Source organism: Eurosta solidaginis, chromosome 2, assembly GCF_040869045.1.
Source record: "Eurosta solidaginis isolate ZX-2024a chromosome 2, ASM4086904v1, whole genome shotgun sequence".
Lineage (NCBI taxonomy): Eukaryota > Metazoa > Arthropoda > Insecta > Diptera > Tephritidae > Eurosta > Eurosta solidaginis.
The window spans coordinates 75,642,790-75,661,281 of record NC_090320.1 but is presented as its reverse complement, the minus strand read 5'-3'; the positions used below and the strand labels follow the sequence as shown (position 1 = coordinate 75,661,281).

At 40.0% G+C, this 18,492-nt stretch overlaps 2 protein-coding genes across 2 annotated transcripts in view; one reads left to right on the top strand and one right to left on the bottom strand.

Moving 5' to 3' along the window:
• neb (nebbish) overlaps nucleotides 1–18,492 on the bottom strand; it is a 164,398-nt gene that overhangs the window by 31,294 nt on the left and 114,612 nt on the right. The gene's annotated exons all lie outside the window — the stretch shown is intronic.
• fok (fledgling of Klp38B) overlaps nucleotides 16,912–18,492 on the top strand; it is a 62,434-nt gene continuing 60,853 nt past the window's right edge. The window contains exon 1 of the mRNA XM_067765771.1: nucleotides 16,912–17,695. Coding sequence (XP_067621872.1) covers nucleotides 17,542–17,695 — 154 coding nt within the window. The 5' untranslated portion in view covers nucleotides 16,912–17,541. The remainder of the gene's footprint in view (nucleotides 17,696–18,492) is intronic.

Below are 18,492 nucleotides of genomic sequence, written 5' to 3'. Positions count from 1 at the left end.
CATTTTATGCTTATGGCGTCTGCAAACTGTGCATGCATGAACACATTGCTTAACCAAACTTCGCCCGCTTAGAATCCAATATTTTTGACGAAGAGTGTGTAGCATGAGTTGGATACCTCCATGCAACGTGTCCCGATGAACTTGCTGTACGATAAGTTTAGTTAAGGAGCTTTCCCTTGGAAGTATGATAGGATGTCGTTTTCCCTGCTCAACAGTTGCATTGTCTAATCGGCCAGCCACCCGAAGAATGTTGAATGTAGAAACATCAATAAATGGAGCCAAAGTGAGAAGCCTACTTGATGAAGGAATATCTCGGCCCTTTAGGAGCGATGCAATTTCCGGTTGGAAGAACCTGTATTGCTCTGCGTATATATGCCAGTAGAGCGCAGAGTCAATCTCGGATGCGGATACGTTGGAGGTGGACCGATAGCTCCAATTACCTTTCTTCATTCTCATGATGTATGCTGTTGTGCGTAGTAGCTTTCCAAGATAACTGAATCGGTCTAGCAAGTCTATGACCATTGTGTCCTCCCCTTGGTATATTGAGTTTGCAATGTAAAACCCATAGTAGTATGCACTATAGTTGATTTGACCGGTCTGAATTCAGCTTCCATTTGGACAATCTCCTCCGATGCCAAATAATGTATTCTATCGATTGGGTAAGCATCTAATGCGGGACCCTGCCACCATAGTTGATGCTTAATCAAGGCCGACGCAGGAATACCTCGGCTTGCCACATCGGCTGGATTTAACGTAGAGGGAATGTGCTGCCAATTTTCTACCCTTGTGATTCGCTGAATCAGGCCAACTCGATTTGCCACATACTGTTGCAACTGTGACGTATTTTTATGCAGCCAATGTAGGACAATATTCGAATCGGACCATAACTTATACGGTAGATGCTGTAATCGTAAACTTGCCTTGATCTCATTAAGTAGCGTAGCCAATAGGTGTGCGGCACACAACTCCAGTCGTGGAATAGTGATGTGATGTAAGGGTGCCACTCGTGTTTTCGCTGCAATCATCCGGTTCACGACCTTCCCGTCAGCGTTTTTCGTTCCCAAGTAGAGAACGGCCGCATATGCCTTTAAACTCGCATCACAAAATCCATACAGATATGACGTTTCAGGGGGCTGTGTGCCAAGCCATCGGGGTATTCGTAACTCTTGCAGTTGCTTCAGATGGTTACGGAAGGTTAGCCAATCATGTAGTAACTCCGATGAAAGGGGTGAATCCCACTCTAATCTCGCTTGCCATAATTTTTGTACAAACAGTTTTGCGAGAAGAAGTACGGGACACAACATTCCAGTTGGATCATATAATCTTGCCGCATCACTAAGCGCCTGTCGTTTCGTTATGAGGACGGATTCGCTCAAGGCAACATGATAAAATAGCTCATCCGTGGAGGGATCCCACTGCAGACCAAGTATAGATGTCTCCGCCAACTGCAAGTCTGGTTGAATTGTATCTAAGGTGCCAATCAGTTTACCTAAGACCTCAACGCAATTTGATCTCCACTTTCGTAGGTGAAAATGGCCATCCCTTAAAACTGTGGTGACATCAGTAGCCAATTCCATCGCCTCTTCTGGTGTAGCGACACTAACAAGGTAATCATCTATATAAAAGTTGTGTATAATGGTGTCAAGAGCCCGTGTGGCTCTTTCTGAAGGTAAAATTTTGGAGCTGTTGTCTCTTCCACATTGCTGCATAGCGCGAACTGCTAAATAGGGACCACTCCGTGTGCCATATGTCACAGTAGCCAGTTGGTAAGTGTGAATAGGTTGGGAAGGGTTCTCGCGCCAGAAAATCTGTTGCCATTGTCTGTGCCGCGCGTCCATCCTTACCTGCCGGAACATCTTTTCGACATCTGCAGTCAATGCGATGCGATATAACCTAAATCGATGTATCAAGTCGGTGAGAGAGTCTTGTATGGTTGGGCCCGCCAGCTGCGTATCATTCAGCGACACACCATTCGATGATTTGGCGGACGCATTGAACACAACTCGAAATTTCGACAAAACCGCGTGATGCGGAATGTAATAGGCCTGTGAGGGGTCACCTGATGGTTCGGAAATAGGGACCATATGCCCCAGCTCTTCATATTCTCGCATAAATGCCACATAATTCGTCCTCAATTCCGGATTTAAAGCCAATTTGCGTTCCAGTTGATGGAATTGTCGAAGAGCCATTGTGGCGGAATTTCCTAGGGTAGGTGCATCGGGACGGAAGGGTATTTGTACCACATAGCGGCCATCACGGGAGCGCCGGCAAGTCTTACTGAATATTTCTTCGCAGGTGCCAAGGCCAGCCAAGTTCGTGCCATTACCGTTGTTCCCCAGCTCAGTCTCGAATAGTGTACGTAGCAGCGAATCGAGACTCACATCTTCCTCAGTGGTTCGAAGTGGCCTAGCTTGAAGTGGGGTACTGGGAGTAGTTGTCCCCTCAGCTGGTCCGAAGACAACCCAGCCTAGTTGGGTTTGTTGTGCAACGGGATCGTTAATGCCACCACGGCAAATGCCATCTTCTATTAATTGGCCCCAAATATCGGAACCGAGCAATGCGTCGATGCGACTAGTAGATCCGAATTCCGGATCAGCCAAAGCCAGGTCGCGTAAGTGTTGCCAGCAATGGTCAGTTATGGGAGCGACAGGGGTAGGTGTTGTGATAGAGTCGAGAATATAAAAGTTAACAGGGAGAGTAAAGCCAGGGTTGGTACAGGAGACGATGTGGATAACTACCATGCCTCTTACCTGCGAGTATACTGTGCCACCTATACCTTCGACTCGTAATGTGCACTTCTGCCTCGGAAGAGACAAACTATTAAAGAGCCGTGACGTTATAAAACTAACCTGTGATCCAGGGTCACAGAGCAACCGACAAGAATGTGAGCCACCAAAGCCATCTATGATATGTACGCGCGCAGTCGCCAAGAGAATAATGCGGTTGCTGAGAAGGGTGAATGTCTTGACGTCACGATGTAGTCATTGATGAATTCGGGGAGGTGTAGGAGTAGTGCTTCCCGCTGCCATGGAGGAAGTTGGTGTCTTACTAGAGGTAACGGACCCGTTAGCTGATTGTGGATTGCGACACAGTAGTGTGTGATGGCGTCCGTTGCATACTCTACAGTTCGTGGAAGTGCAAGCCTTTGTTGCGTGGCCAGGTCTCAAGCAGTTGAAGCACAGATTGGAACCTTTCAATTTGTGGAACCTCTCCTGCACCGGTAAAGCCAAGAGTTGTGGGCAACGCCCGATCCGATGTGTATGTAAATTGCAATATTCACAGTTTCCTGGAGTCGTTGCGGCCAAATTCGATTTCACCAAACGTGATGTACGTGCTGCGTGTTCGCCTTGTGAATGTCGTTGAGGGCACGATGTACCCTTTATGCCAGTAATTGAATGCTTAATGGGCCATTGTAGAATATCAGCTGTTAGACTATGTGCTCGTTTCTCTATGAACTTGAGTAACTCATCCAGCCGAGGTATATCCTGTGTCGTGCGGCTCATACCCCAAGCCTGCTGTGTGCGAGTTGGAAGTTTTGAAACAACTATGGGAACCGCCAATGCATCCCATTGCTCGACTGGAACTTTCATCACCATAAGTGCCCGCAGCGATTCGCGCACAGTGTCGACCACAGATAGCAGGGCTGATGTGGACTCGGTTGAGATGGGTTCCAATCCGATAAATTGCGCAACATGAATATCAGCCAGTTGTCTCGGACTATCATAACGGTCCTTGACTGCCTGCCAGACGTCTTCATATCCACCACTGTACATGCCACCCACCAACGAAACAGCATCCCCTTGCACAGCTTCTCGCAATTTTCCCAGCTTGTATGCCTCTGGAAATTCCTGTGAGTGAACCAATGTCTCGAACGCGTCCTTAAAAGCTAGCCAGTTTCGTAGTGTGCCATCAAATTTCGGAACGGATAACCGCTCCAACTTAAGATTCATAGCCGTTGTGTTAGGAAAAGTGACCGGGACGTGACTACCAGCCCCCGGCGAGGTGCTGTGTATGAGCGGATTGTGGGTTGCCTGCAATCTATGAGCTTTAGCCATAGCCCGATTGTATAAATCTTCCATTTGATCCCACAGTGCTAGGTGAGCGTCGAGCTCCTCCTTTTTAGCATCTGTGATTAAGGCATCATGACTCTGGCCAAATCGTTCGAAATGAGATTGCAATGCAGTCTCTTCTTGAGCAATTTCGAAAGCATCACCACAATAATCCTCTGCGAGTATTCTATTTGCTATGCGATTTATTGCGGTAACTGCAGCAGTTCGTTTGTTTAATGAACCCATTTTGGCGCAAGTGGTAATAAAAAAAAAACCAAGTAAGCTTATGTCAGCGCAAATGTGTATTAAAGAAAAAAAATGGTACACCTAATGGGGCTTCCGTTAACTTCACCGTTCGTATAACGGTGGCTTGTATTGGTTGTTGGTTATATATGCGATGAAAGCCGCTCACGCCACGCTAACCAAGATTATTCCGCCAGTTCCCGGGTTTCGGCACCAAAAAATGTTTGAGAACTTACTTGATGGTTGTCCACTCTTGATGGAGATAATTCCCTTGAGGGTTATCCTTGAGTTAAAGAAAAAAAACGATGATTTCCAGATAGTGTGGTTCACTACCACTTTCAATGAACAAACTTTATTAATAACTAAAATTAGTGATAAGACAAAATGAGATCTTATTCGATATATCTAGCAATAAAAATCGATAAAATATCAGCACCAATCAGGTGCAGACCCAGTCGGACAGTTGGTGTCACAATCTGCGGACGATCCGTTGACTTCGGTGTGCAATCTGCAAACATAGTTAACAATCTCAAACAGTGATGATATAGCGGTTTACGAAATTTTTTAAGGAATCGTTATAATAAAGCTTTTGAGCGTTTTTTTAACAATTTTATTTTTATTTTTTAAATAATAATAAATAATAAATAATTCCAATATTCAGTATTGCAAAATGGTCTTTATTACACTACTTTGGGAGTATTACTTCACAATTATACTTCACTTCACAACTAATAGCGCGTTTAAATCAAACTGATTGACTATCGCTTGCATCGCGCTGCTTTTATACTCTCAGTTAGACTCGTTCATTTATTTCTCCTAAGGTTTAGACTTTTCATGAACATCGGGTACAAGTTGTATCTCATACTAGGTTATTTAGCTATATGCGTGTGTATGTGTGAGTAACTAATTCTGCTCTTAGCTGATGACTACATACATATGTGTATGTGAGAGAAATGTCAAATGCGTAAAATTTTTTATATTAAACGAAATTGTTTGAATTTTAATATTTCCGTCGAAAATAATGGCAAGATGGTTTTAATAATAATTCTAATACATGTTTTACCTATTTTATGTTTCTGCTTAACTGCTTTTTCAGGATGCACGTTTTGCAGCTCAATAGCAAGGGCTGACTTTGGCTATGACGAGATAGTGACCCGTTTTGATATTGATTCTCGAATCCTGCGCATATCAAAAAGAATTAAAGCACGTGCCTTCCGCGTGTCGCGACATGGTCGATCTGGCTGCGTTGTTTTATATGTCTGATGTTTGACGGCGCAGATGAACACAACATTGAAGAACAATGTACACATTTCACCTCATTATAGCGAAACATTCAAACAGAGCCATGAATCACACTATCTGCACCAGAACAATTTATTTCATGCACGCTGCAATAAACATCGCATGATGCTGCTTCCATCGCATCCTTCAATACTTCTTTAATTCAGTACAAATGTGTTTTTATGTAGCAGTTGCCTATGCAGCTCAAAACTCGTTCTGCATGAAAAAGTGTTAAAGCTCATACAGGTCATCACTATACCTCTTTCGATGTTGCTGTAGCGATAAGGACACTCCCCGAAGGCCTAGGGGAGTGTTATCGAGTTGATGGTCCTTTGCCGGTTGCAGATCCGGTACGTTCCGGTACCACCTCGGGAACGATTTGTTATGACCACATGGGACCTTTTAGGCCATTCCGCCCTCCCACCCCCTAGATCTATGAGGAGTTCGGGGTCGCCAGAGCCTCGGCTGTTAATGAAACAGGATTTGCCACGTATAGGTGAGGTTGACAATTGGGTTTGGAGAAGCTATATATTACGCTGGCAACCCCTTGAAAGGGTTGCGCCACACAACCCCTTGAATCTATTTGGCATTTTAGTCGCCTCATACGACAGGCATACCTACCGCGGGTATATTCTAACCCCCTAACCCGCTGGATTATCCTTCGATACTCGCCGTCGGCATCACGTGCCCGACCAAAAATCTTCCGTAAAACTTCTCTCAACACTCCAAGAGCCATCTTCTCTCGACACCGTCAATGATTCCCGAGCCATAGAGCACGACAGGCATGATGAGTGACTTGTACAGAGTGATTTTTGTTCGTCGGGATGGGACTTTACTTTTCAGTTGCCTACTCAGTTCAAAGTAGCACTTGTTTGCCTAAGGCATTTTCCGATTGATTTCTAATGTGACATTGTTTTTTCTGTTAATGCTGGTTTCAAAATACACGAAATCCTTTACAGTGTCGAAATTATACCCGTCAACATTGACGTGGCTGTCAAGGTGCAAATGGGCCGATTCTTTCTTGGGTGACAGCAAGTACTTCGTATTGTCTTCATTTACCGCGAGAACCAATCCGTTAAGTAAAAAAAGATAAAAATTGTTTCTAAAGTACTTTGAGGTGGCTTCCACAATTTCGTTATGGTAAACTAGCCTATATATGGCGGCAGTCGCAGTGACCTATATTCACTTTTTATTTTTATAAACAAACTAGCAGACCCGGCAGACGTTGTTCTGCCCTAAATTTGGTCTATCTGCATACATTTTAATAAGCTTTTTCCATCTAACTCTGCCCTCGCCCCTCTACACTTTTTCCTAATCTTTGTATTCGCTCCTCCCTCCGTATTTTTCGCTTCATCTATCTCCATCCGCGTCTCATTATATCTTTTTCTCAGTCTCCTCCTCTCTTTTCTCCTCTCTCAAGTTTTTCTCATTCTTCTTCATATCTTATTGCCAGTCCCAGGAGGATGTATTTTGTTCCAGCCCCATTCCGAGTCTCAGTCCCAGTCACACTCTGAGTCTCAGTCCCAATCCGTCTCTGGTCTACTCCCCGGAAAAAAGCATCGTAAATACTAATATAGGCAAATTTATATACCAAATTTCAGGCAAATCGAATAGGACATACATATGTAAATAGGTATGTGGGTATTATTAATTCATGTCTTTATTTCGGCTTCGCATGCATATTTATCAGTTTTGCTAGGTTGATGCGACTAAACTGAATATCACAATGAAAATTAATTTGAAGCTCTCAGCAACAGCCTTCATTTGATATCCATAATACACACACATCCTACGGGTATCCGGGTCCATGTTTTGGCCTATATTTCGAGACCTTAGTCACCCAGCGGTGTAAAACTTACTTTGTACTAAAGCACACATCAACAGCTTCAATTTGATATTCATAATGTAAAAACACTATTTAGTGTTACCCTGATACACGTTTTGGCCTATATCTCGAGAGCCTAGTCACCAATAGGTATGAAAACTACCCTGTACTAAAGCACTCATCAACAGCTTCAATTTGATACCCATAATGTAAAAACATTATCTAGGCGTTCACGGGCCCACGTTTTGGCCTATGTATATCTCGAGACCCTAGTCACCCAGGGGTATGAAAATTACCCTCTACTAAAGCATTCATCCATTGCTTTCATTTGATATCCATATTCTACAAACACATTCTAGGGGTACCCGGGTCCACGTTTGGCCTATATCTCCAGACGCTGTGCGTCGATCCTGAATTTTCTTTGCTATAAACCTCACGGAGCCCGAGACCCTTCCAAGGAATGCAAAACCGTGGAAATCTCCTCGTGCGTTCTGGAGTTATAGCGTCAGGAAGGAAAACCCGACTTATTTTTATATTATAGATGACAAGATATTAGTTTCGTTACTATTTTGGATTAAGTGCTTTGCTATAAAAAAGTACTCGATTTAATACTGTTTCACAAAGCGGCTTCTTCTGTTCTTCCCCTTTCTCTCCTCATTCGTATTAATTGGGTGTTTTCAAAATGAGCTGTCACTACATAGACCACCTTGCCGTTATTACATCATGCTATATAACAATCAAAAATAAATAGTTTTCAATAATTTACGAAAAATAGAAAATAACCATAAAAATGCATTTTAAAAGATAGGATTGTGGGTTTGGTGCAACGTCTATGATTAGTTACTTGCTCATGCATTTTATTTTGATTGTCTTTAAAATTATACATAGATCCATTTTAATAATTTTTTTGTAAAAAGCATATTTTATTGGGTTACTGACAGATGTTCGTTAATGATGTAAAATGAAACCTATCTGTTTACAAAATCGTTCTAGCCATTGTTTTGTATTCAATTGCTCAAGATTTATGTTTTTCTACATTATTCATCTTCCCAATTCCAAAACTACCTTTTGCTAAGATTTTAACACTCAAGCCTTCCTTCCAAGTTTCATATTTTCTCTTTTCGAAAAATAGTTTCGAATGGGCTTTCTTTTTGAGTTTCCAAATAGGAAACAAATATGATATTTTCCTTAATTGCGTTGGCTATCGAATGACACGGTTCAATAGGCATGGAAATAGGTCCTGGATACAACCGGGCACGTTTGCAAATACTCAGATCTGACGGGCAGCTGATAAAGTCATTTTAAATGAATTTGTTAAAACAACCTCATAGCTTTTTAACATCGGTTCTGTCCAAAGTGTGATTGACATGCCAACCTAATAAAAACGCACTGCGGCAGTTTTCTGTCAAAAATGTCTCATGCACATATAAATTGTATGGGAGCAACCGAAATTGAATTTAGTGCGTAAAAAGCTAACTCGATTTCCAATTGTTGTTCCGCGTGACATTTTGGTTTGACGTTTGCATACGTGACATTTTGACGCAGTGATAAGATTCAATTACAATATGGGGGTCGCCCACTCCTTTGCATCCATAGGCGGGTTCCGATAAAAAAACTTTCTTGGCGAAAGCGTCATCATTCATTCATATAACATGGCCTAGCCGCTGCGTTTTAATTCGCTGCACTATGCTGATAAACTTTCTTCGGTACTCGCCGGCGCATAGGGGTCTTTCGACAAGTGACTTGCACGCCATGATTTTCGTTTGCCGAGGGAGGACTTTACTTTTCAATTGCCTACCTACTTAATATCAAGTAGCATTTATTGGCAAGAGTGATTCTTCGCGACCACAAGCTCCTCATTGAACTTGGGGGTGGGGAGGGATGGGATGGCCTGAAGGTTTAATGTGGCCACATAAATCGTTCCCGAGATGTTCGGGATAGCACCTTAATGGTGCTGTGGTGCCGGAGCGTACCGGATCTGTATCCGGCAAAGGACCATCACATCGATAACACTCCCCAAAGCCTTCGGGGAGCAACCTTATCGCCACAACAACAACGACAAGTGATTCTTCGCTAGATTTCAGAGCTGATGTTGTTTGTGTTAATGCTGGTTTCCAAATAAACGAAGTCTTTTACTATTTCGAAATTATGGCTGCCAACAGTAGCGTTGCCAAGGCGAAAATGCGTTGCTTGATGACAGCAGGTACTTCGTTTTGTCCTCATTCACCATCAAAACCATCTTTTCCGCTTCTTTTTCCAGTTTGGAGTAAGCAGACAATATCAGTGTAGTCATACGCCAGTAATTGCACGCTTTTATAGAATATTTCTCCAGAGCGGTTAAGTTATGCAGCTGGTATAATTTTCTCCAGCATTAGTTTGGAGAAATCGCACGATATGGGGTCGCTCTGTCTGAAACCTCGTTTAGTTTCGAACGGCTCGGAGAGGTCATTCCCACTAACTTTCTGACTGAGCTGATTGTGATTTGGCACAGCCGTATAAGTTTTGCGGGGAAACCAAATTCAGACACATCATATAGGCAACTCCTTTTCGTGCTGTCGAACGCGGCCTTAAAATCGACGAAGAGGTCATATAAGGAAAGTCTTCTTTCGTGTTTTTTTTTTTTCAAGATTTGGCACATTAGGAAAATCTAGTCGATGGTAGATTTACCAGGTCGGAAGACGCATTGATAAGGTCCAATCAGCCGATTCACAGTGGACTTAAAACTTTTGCACTATACATTTGACAGTACCTTGTATACGATATTAAGAATGCTGATTCCGTCTTTTGGCGCAGTTTGCAGGATCCCCTTTCTTGTGAATGGGCAATTGTTGAGCGTGCACTCGTCTGACCATATTTTGCAAAGAAGCTAATGCATGAGCCTTACTAAATCCTCGCCGCCATATTTGAATAGCTCCGGTTATTGCTAATCTGACTCCGTCATAATCGGATGGGGAGACTTTAACTCCATCATCATCGGTTTCGGGATCGGGTTTATAATCCCTGTGCGGTACAACGCTGTCTCCATTTAGAAGAGCAGAGAAGTGTTCCCTCCATAATCTAAGTACTCTCTGAACATCGGTTAGAAAGCGCTGTTTTCGTTCACACAGGGGTTTGCCCCGGACTCAAAACCTTCCCTTTGTCGCCGAATTTAGCTGGTCAAGTTCCTCGCACTCACGCCTTTCTGCCTCTGCTTTTTTCTTCCTGTAAAGGCGTAACGCCTCCCTTTTCAACTCGCGGTAGCGTTCACGGACTCTTCTTGTTGCGCTCGCTTTTAGCGTAGCCTTGTTGGCAGCGTATTTTATTTCGGTTGCAATGCGCCAGTTGTTTTTCCGTGGTCGCCAGTAATCAATTTTCCTCTCGACAGCGGGACGAAGGGCTTTAGAGATATGTTGCCACTGCTCCTGCATTCCATCGGGTTGACTTGTGATTTTAGAGAGCAAGTGTGAGAGTCCAATCATTAGTGTAATAATAAAAATAAAGGCCATATATAGTTCGGTATTTATATAAGTTTCATTAAGGCCATTTTTCACTAGAACTTTAAAGTTTATCAAATTTTGTTCACAAGTTCAAGTTTTGTTCAAAAGTTCATCGGAGCTACTCTGAGAAAACGGCCCTAAATTAAGATCAATTAGATCTAGTTTGCATTTATTTTTGTACTTAACTCCTAATCGTTAATTATGGACAAACTTAAGAGAATCTGATTTTTTTCATGGACCAAGCACCTCTAGAGTGTAATCTCTAATTGGAAGCACAAAACAAAAGAGAAAGGTGAAAATTTTACATAATCTAGTTCTAGGGATGGAATATACATATGTAAACACGCGTATATTATCTATTAAGGATTTATTGTAGAATGGTGCATGTGGAAACGGTGTGTTAAGTAAAATGCACATGAGGCGTAACTTCATAGACGCGTTCAAGATATGACATGTATGTAGCTACGATTCCTCTACGCCTCAATACCTGCACACGCAGCTACTTTCAAGTGTTGCTACAAAATGCAAACAATTATTGGAAAACAATAAACTAAACTTTTTCAGGTATATTCGTCCCCCGTTTCTTTATAAGTTATGAAAGACAACTTTATACCACCACGGATTTGTGAAAACAAGCAATTTCTAGTTTCCAACACCTTTAAATGGCTTTAAAAATTTTGGGTGTTAAATATGTACGTTTTTTTTTATATTTGTATGTTTATTTTATTTAATTTTCCCAATAGTCTAAGAGCCCGTGACTGCCAGACCTTCGACATTTTATAAAAGTTGAAATTTCGTCATCGTTGGTCTATTATAAAACTTGAGTCATAGCGCCTTTAACAGATATCGTGCAAAAATTTTGTAGAAAAATAGACCTTCTTTCGTCATTTTATAAAGACCGATTTGCACATATGGTCTTCGTCACGATATAAGAAGCCACTAGTCTCATTGCCAGACTCTTTCCATAGTAGCTTTGTCCAGCCAGACACTTTTTGTAATGCAAAACTGTACTTTTTCATAAAATGAAAGCTGAAAGTTTTTTACGGCAAACAAAATTTCAAAAGTTTTTTTTAAAGATTTTGTATTCGAATTTCAGTATAAAATTGCTTCGATGTTCTTTGAAGATTAGAAGGAATAAAAGTGTCTGGCTAATCAAAGCCACTATGGAAAGTGTCTGGCAATGAGGCTAGTGGCTTCTTATATCGTGACGAAGACCATACCGTTAGCTTAATGGGAAAATGTGCTAAGTCACTTTTTACGAATTTTACAGGATACGAAAAAAAATAAATAATTTTTGATTTCAAATTTTCAAAATTCTGACTGAGGATACCTTAGTTGCAATACTTTTGAGTGTAGAAGCTTTGAAAAAGATAAATAAGATTCATGTATGCTTACCCAGCAGCTATTTTATGACTTAGCACAATTTCCGCACTCACAACAAATTTTTTCTCCTGACTTAGCACTTTTTACTCAATATGTTTCCCCATCACTCCTCCCCTTTAATTATTGAAATATAACTCTAAAAATATATATTTCACAAAAAATACTATTTATTTGTCAAACTATTTCTAACGGTTCTGATCTGGACTCTTTTGCCGGATGGTGCGCAGACAATAATTTATTTTTAAATTCAAACAAATGCTGTGTCTTATTCCATAAAGACAACCGCCAAATACTTTATCTAGAAACTAAATGCTAAATCTCTTAATCGGTGTCAAGAGAGTAAACACTTGGGTGTAATTTTTGACAAACTCTCTTTTTCTAGTCACTTTGTTTCTAAATTTTTTGCAATGGTTGGGTTCAGTAGACGTAACACCAGTGACTTTAAGGACCCTATGACGTTGAAGTCCCTTTATATATCCTTGGCTAGAAGTGGTATTGAATATTGTTCAATAATATGGAATCCTTTCTATGAATCGAACTCCTATAAAATTGAGAAAGTTCAAAAAATGTTTACAAAAATTGCTTTATGTATGCTTCACTGGCCAGACGGCCTCCCATCATATACCAGCAGGCACAAATTGATTGGTCTTCAGGCTTTGCATAACAGAATAACTTTTATCTCACTCATGCATGCCTATAATGTAATAAACTTTAGCACGAATTGCTCTGATTTATCTAATTGTTCATTCCATATATTCCACTGCGTGATCTTCGGCATAATAGATTATGTATCGAAATAACTCATAAAACGAATTATGCTGTGAATGAACCTATAACTAGGGATATACATCTAGCAAATCGATTCAGAAGTGGTATTAATTTTAATAACAGCTTGTACAAGTTTAAGCTTGAATTTTTTTCTATTTTTAACTAGTCTGTAAGAAAGCATGTAGTTATCGACATGTAAGAATTGACGTAAACTATGGTCAGCGCAAAGCATTTATCAAACACCAAAGGCATGTCTCAATTGGGTGAACACAATTTCAAGGGGTTATGTTCGCAACCCTCTCAAGGGGTTGCCAGCGCAATATATAGCTTGTCAACCTCACCTAACCGTTGCGAATTCTGTTTCATTACAGCCGAGGCTCTGGCGACCCCAAGTTCCTCAAGGAACTGGGGGGTGGGGAGGGCGGGATGGCCTAGAAGGTTTAATGTGGTCATATAAATCGTTCCCGGGATGGTCGGGCTAGTACCTTAATAGTGCTTTGTTACCCGAACGTACCGGATCCATATCCGGCAAAGGACCATCAAGATCGGTAACACTCTTCTAAGCCTTCGCGGAGTGTCTTTATAGTTAATACAACAATCGCAACAAAGCATGTACTTTTAGACTGAATGAATTAATTAAATAAATAAAGTGCCCGCTCAAAGAAATCACTAGTAATTCAGATTGATATTATGAGAGGTTGACTTAGCACATTTACACATCATTGCCCACAGCACGTAAAAATGAAAAATTAAAATATTTTTTTTTGTGATCGATGTATTTTGAATTCACATTAAGCCAACGATATGTGAAAATCAGTCATTATAAAATGACGAAGGAAGGTCTATTTTTCTACAAATTTTTTGCACGATATCTGTTAAAGCCACCATGACTCAAGTTTTATAATAGACCAACGATCCTGCTTCAGTTGGAGGTATGCAATGACGAAATTTCAACTTTTATAAAGTCTGGCAGTCACGGGCTCTTGCTCTATAACGCAACAATTTGATAAAATTATTTTAAAGTGCTAGTCAGAACAGCATAAGATAAAAAGAGTAAATAATGTGTATATATAAAAACATGACAACAAATAAATAAACTAATTAATTAACGATAGATAGTTGATAAAGACCTTTTCATTAAAATATGTATATATTAATATAGTACAAAAGTTTTCTCACCTTGGAAATATACACATTACGCACTTTTATTAACTAAAATAGAATTTTCAAACGAATTGTACAAGGTTGCATACAAAAAAATGGTAACAAACGTCTTGTTCTTCCTTTTTTCTAAGGCACCTACGCCTAGCGAATGACATTACTGTACGCTTAGCTACATGAAGCTTTCATGCTTTGTCCCTTTCATGAAGCTTACGCCTCGTGTGCAGCTCTCCATTCAAGTACAAATGTTCGACATCAAAGCTTACATATTTGTTATGCAGTGTCAAATACGCGTCTATGAAACTACGCTTCGTGTGCATCTTACCTTACAGTATTTATTAATCGTTCAAGTGATAAATCACATATCATTTGACACCTTTTTAAAACAAGCTTTTTCAAACTAATTGAAATTTTAATCAGCACTTTATTATACGGCGGCCACCGTGGTGTGATGGTAGCGTGCTCCGCCTACCACACCGTATGCCCTGGGTTCACACCCCCGGGCAAAGCAACATCAAAATATTAGAAATAAGGTTTTTCAATTGGAAGAAAATTTTTCTAAGCAGGGTCGCTGCTCGGTAGTGTTTGGCAAGCGCTCCGGATGTATTTCTGCCATGAAAAGCTCTCAGTGAAAACTCATCTGCATTGCAGATGCCGTTCGGAGTCGGCATAAAACATGTAGGTCCCGTCCGGCCAATTTGTAGAGAAAATCAAGAGGAGCACGACGCAAATTGGAAGAGAAGCTCGGCCTTAGATCTCTTCGGAGGTTATCGCGCCTTACATTTATTTTATTTACTTTATTATAAAAAGAAAAAGGGTATTGAAAACATATTTATAGATTAAATTTAATATTTTAAGGTTGATTGAAGGTTTTTACAAAATATGTCTCTAGTTTTATAAGAAAAATTATCCCCGCAACAAGGTTCACTTATTCATGAAACCTACCTGCCTTTTACGGAAAAGCTCCATAATACCAAGCAAATACCAATGTGCCAGTGTTGGTACGCTAGTACCAAAAATTGGCAGCGTTTGTACGTACATATGTACATATGTATTTAGTAAGTAGATATTTATATATAAACAATATCTTTACCTTTACAGCGCGCTACCCTGCATTACTCACGTACACCACTTTTTCTCTTTGTTCGGGTATTCATCGGCATCTCACCTCAGGCCTGATTACATTCACAGCGGCGGCTACTAAGCGACATCTGTCCAATTATTTTTACACATCGCTCATTTCCTTCAATAGTGTCATAACTCAAAAAACACAATTTTTCAGGAGAGCCATTCAAAGATTTTAACTGCCATATGTTGCGCATATAAAGGCATAATTTCATTTTTATAGCACGTGGGAAATTTTTAACTGATCACAAAGATTTTTTTATACAACATAGGTCATGATATTGGGTACGTTTATATGTTATTAACTCAAAAGTCATGTTTTTTTTTGAGTTATGACACTATTGAAGGAAATGAGCGACATGTCCTTATGAGTGTTGTTATTTTCGACCCGACAGAGCAGCACGACAAAGCCGTTGTAGGGGATTCAAGGGGTTGTGTAGCGCAATATATAGCTTCTCCAACCCAATTGTCAACCTCACCTTCGATCGGCAAATCCCGTTTCACTAACAGACGAGGCTCTGGCGACTCCAAGCTCCACAGGGAACTTGGGGGTGGAGAGGGAGGGATGACCTGAAGGTTTAATGTGGCCATATAAATCGTTCCCGAGATGGTCGAGCCAGCACCTTAATGGTGCTGTTACCGGAGCGTATCGGATCTGTATCCGACAAAGGACCATCACATCGATAACACTCCCCAAAGCCTGCGTGCTTTTTATTTTGTCAATAAAAACTAAAATAGAAGTAAAACAGATAAAAGCTGTGTTTTTTTTACATGTATAGACGTTTACGCTTAAACTTTATATGGAGTGCTAAGCGTCAAACTTCAAATACACCTATGAAATTGCTGCGCATAAAATTAGTACTACTAAATTTCAATACACATTATACTCATAAGTAACTGAAATATGTGTCTCAATACTAATTCTATGTATCACCTCTTAAAATTGTACGTGCCCACTATTCATCGCAACCGATTCAGCTATATGTTATGCATTATGGCCACCAAAGGTTTGTGTCTTCGATTTTAGGTACACCCTGTTCTGTAGCTAGTTATTTAACCACTGGCGCTAGATGGGTCTCCTAAGCATTATCTAAGCGAGGATAAGCGTTTTTTTTACGCGCAAACGTAAACGTATACGGTTGTAAAAAAAAACACGGCTAATAAAAGCTAAAAATCCTTCTTTTGGGCGTTTTTTAAACATAATTAATATTTTTTTCCAAATTTTTCGCTACTGTTTGCTGTAATTTATATTGGTGGCTGCCGCTTTCAAAGTAATCAAAACGCCTATGCTTGGCTAAGGTTGTCGTCAAGCGTTGCTTTATTGTGGGTGTGGTCTGTAGACGCCGTGTTGAATGTAATCAGCGCTATTGTCGTCGGTGGAGGTAATTTGTTGGCTTAAACAAAAAGTAGAAAACGAGACCAACCAAAGCAAAATAAACACAACCCAATTGTATTAAATTGAAATAAGAACAATATCAGAATACAGGTATGTATGTACATACATACATATGTAAATGTATATGTACATGTTTACCTATCTACATTATCAACAACACACTCAACAACTACAACTTATAATAAATACTCGCATAAGGCAAGCGAATAAAAGTTTAAGCAGTCAATAGCAAACAACGCAACGAGCGCGACAGCAACTTTAGTTCAGTCTCTTGGTTAGAATTCGTCGGGCAATAATATAGTGCGCCTTCTAAAATTTGTTTAACAAAATTTCCACTCAATAACAATAGTAGTTAAATAAACGTTTTTTTTAGAACAAATGTTTGTTTTTTAAACAAGTTTGATACAACAATATAAAAAACAATACACGTGTGCGCTTTTTTATAAAAATATTCATACAAAGTGTGCCATTCATACGACAAAAAAAAAAAAACAAACAAATAACTTCGGCAAGCACGTTGATTGTGAATAGCAAAATAAAAAAGTGTGAGCTTCTAGGTAAATGTAGTTCTGAACAGAAAACGCCAATGAAGATTCGAAAAGGAAAAGTGATTCTGTCAGGATTACTGTCATAATACTTTGGTTTTTTAATCATTGACGCAATTGAAGCCATCGACGAAAAAAGCCTACATACCTACAACGATTACACACAAGAAGTATTCGCTTCGAAAGTGTTGAGCATTTGAATCAACATAAAGCATAAAGCCGAGTACAAAACTACAACTTAAACAAGCTTTTTGCATATACATACATATACATATATATTTATATTACCATGGATGTGTGGGGTGTATACGTTGGAGACTCTACAATGTCGTACGGTGGGTCAGTACGCAGCTCATTTTACCGTGATTATGAACAATTTCCGTATGGCTCATTGGAACATAACTCCTGTACTGCATCAAAAGATTCTTATAGCAAGGTTCAAGGTAAACCAACAAATGCAATTACATAAGCATACATACCCAGCGGACCAAGTTTGATTAATTTGCGAGACTTTCGCAAAATGCTCAGAAGTGAGCTCATATGTGAACAAAAGAAGATAGGAACTTTATTTTTATCGCAAAAAACCTGTAAACAAGCTCCTACGCGAACAAAGAGCGATAGAAAATTTATTTAACGCATATCAGTCGCTTAAGGGTTGCAGTAATTCTCGCATGTGAGCAAAGAACGATGCTCATTTTTGTTGCGCAAAACACTTTCTTATGAGCTTGGTAACATGTTTTTGTGACAAAAACCAAAATGCAGACAGAATAATGGTTCATAATTTCTAGTCTAAGAGCCCGTGACTGCCAAACCTTTGTCATTTTATAAAAGTTGAAATTTCGTCAGTGCATACTTCCAACTGAAGCAGGATCGTTGGTCTATTATAAAACTTGAGTCATGGTGGCTCTAACAGATATCGTGCAAAAATTTTGCAGGCAGGAAAATAGAAATTTCTTTTGCCATTTTATAAAGACTTATTTTCATATGTGGTCTTCGTCACGATATAAGAAGCCACTAGCCTTATCGCCAGACACTTTCCATAGTGGCTTTGTCCAGCCAGACACTTTTTGTAATGCAAAAATGTACTTTTTCATAAAATGAAAGCTGAAAGTTTTTTACGGCAAACAAAATTTCAAAAGTTTTTTTTTAAGATTTTGTATTCGAATTTCAGTGTAATATTGCTTCAATGTTCTTTGAAGTTTAGAAGGATTAAAAGTGTCTGGCTAATCAAAGCCACTAT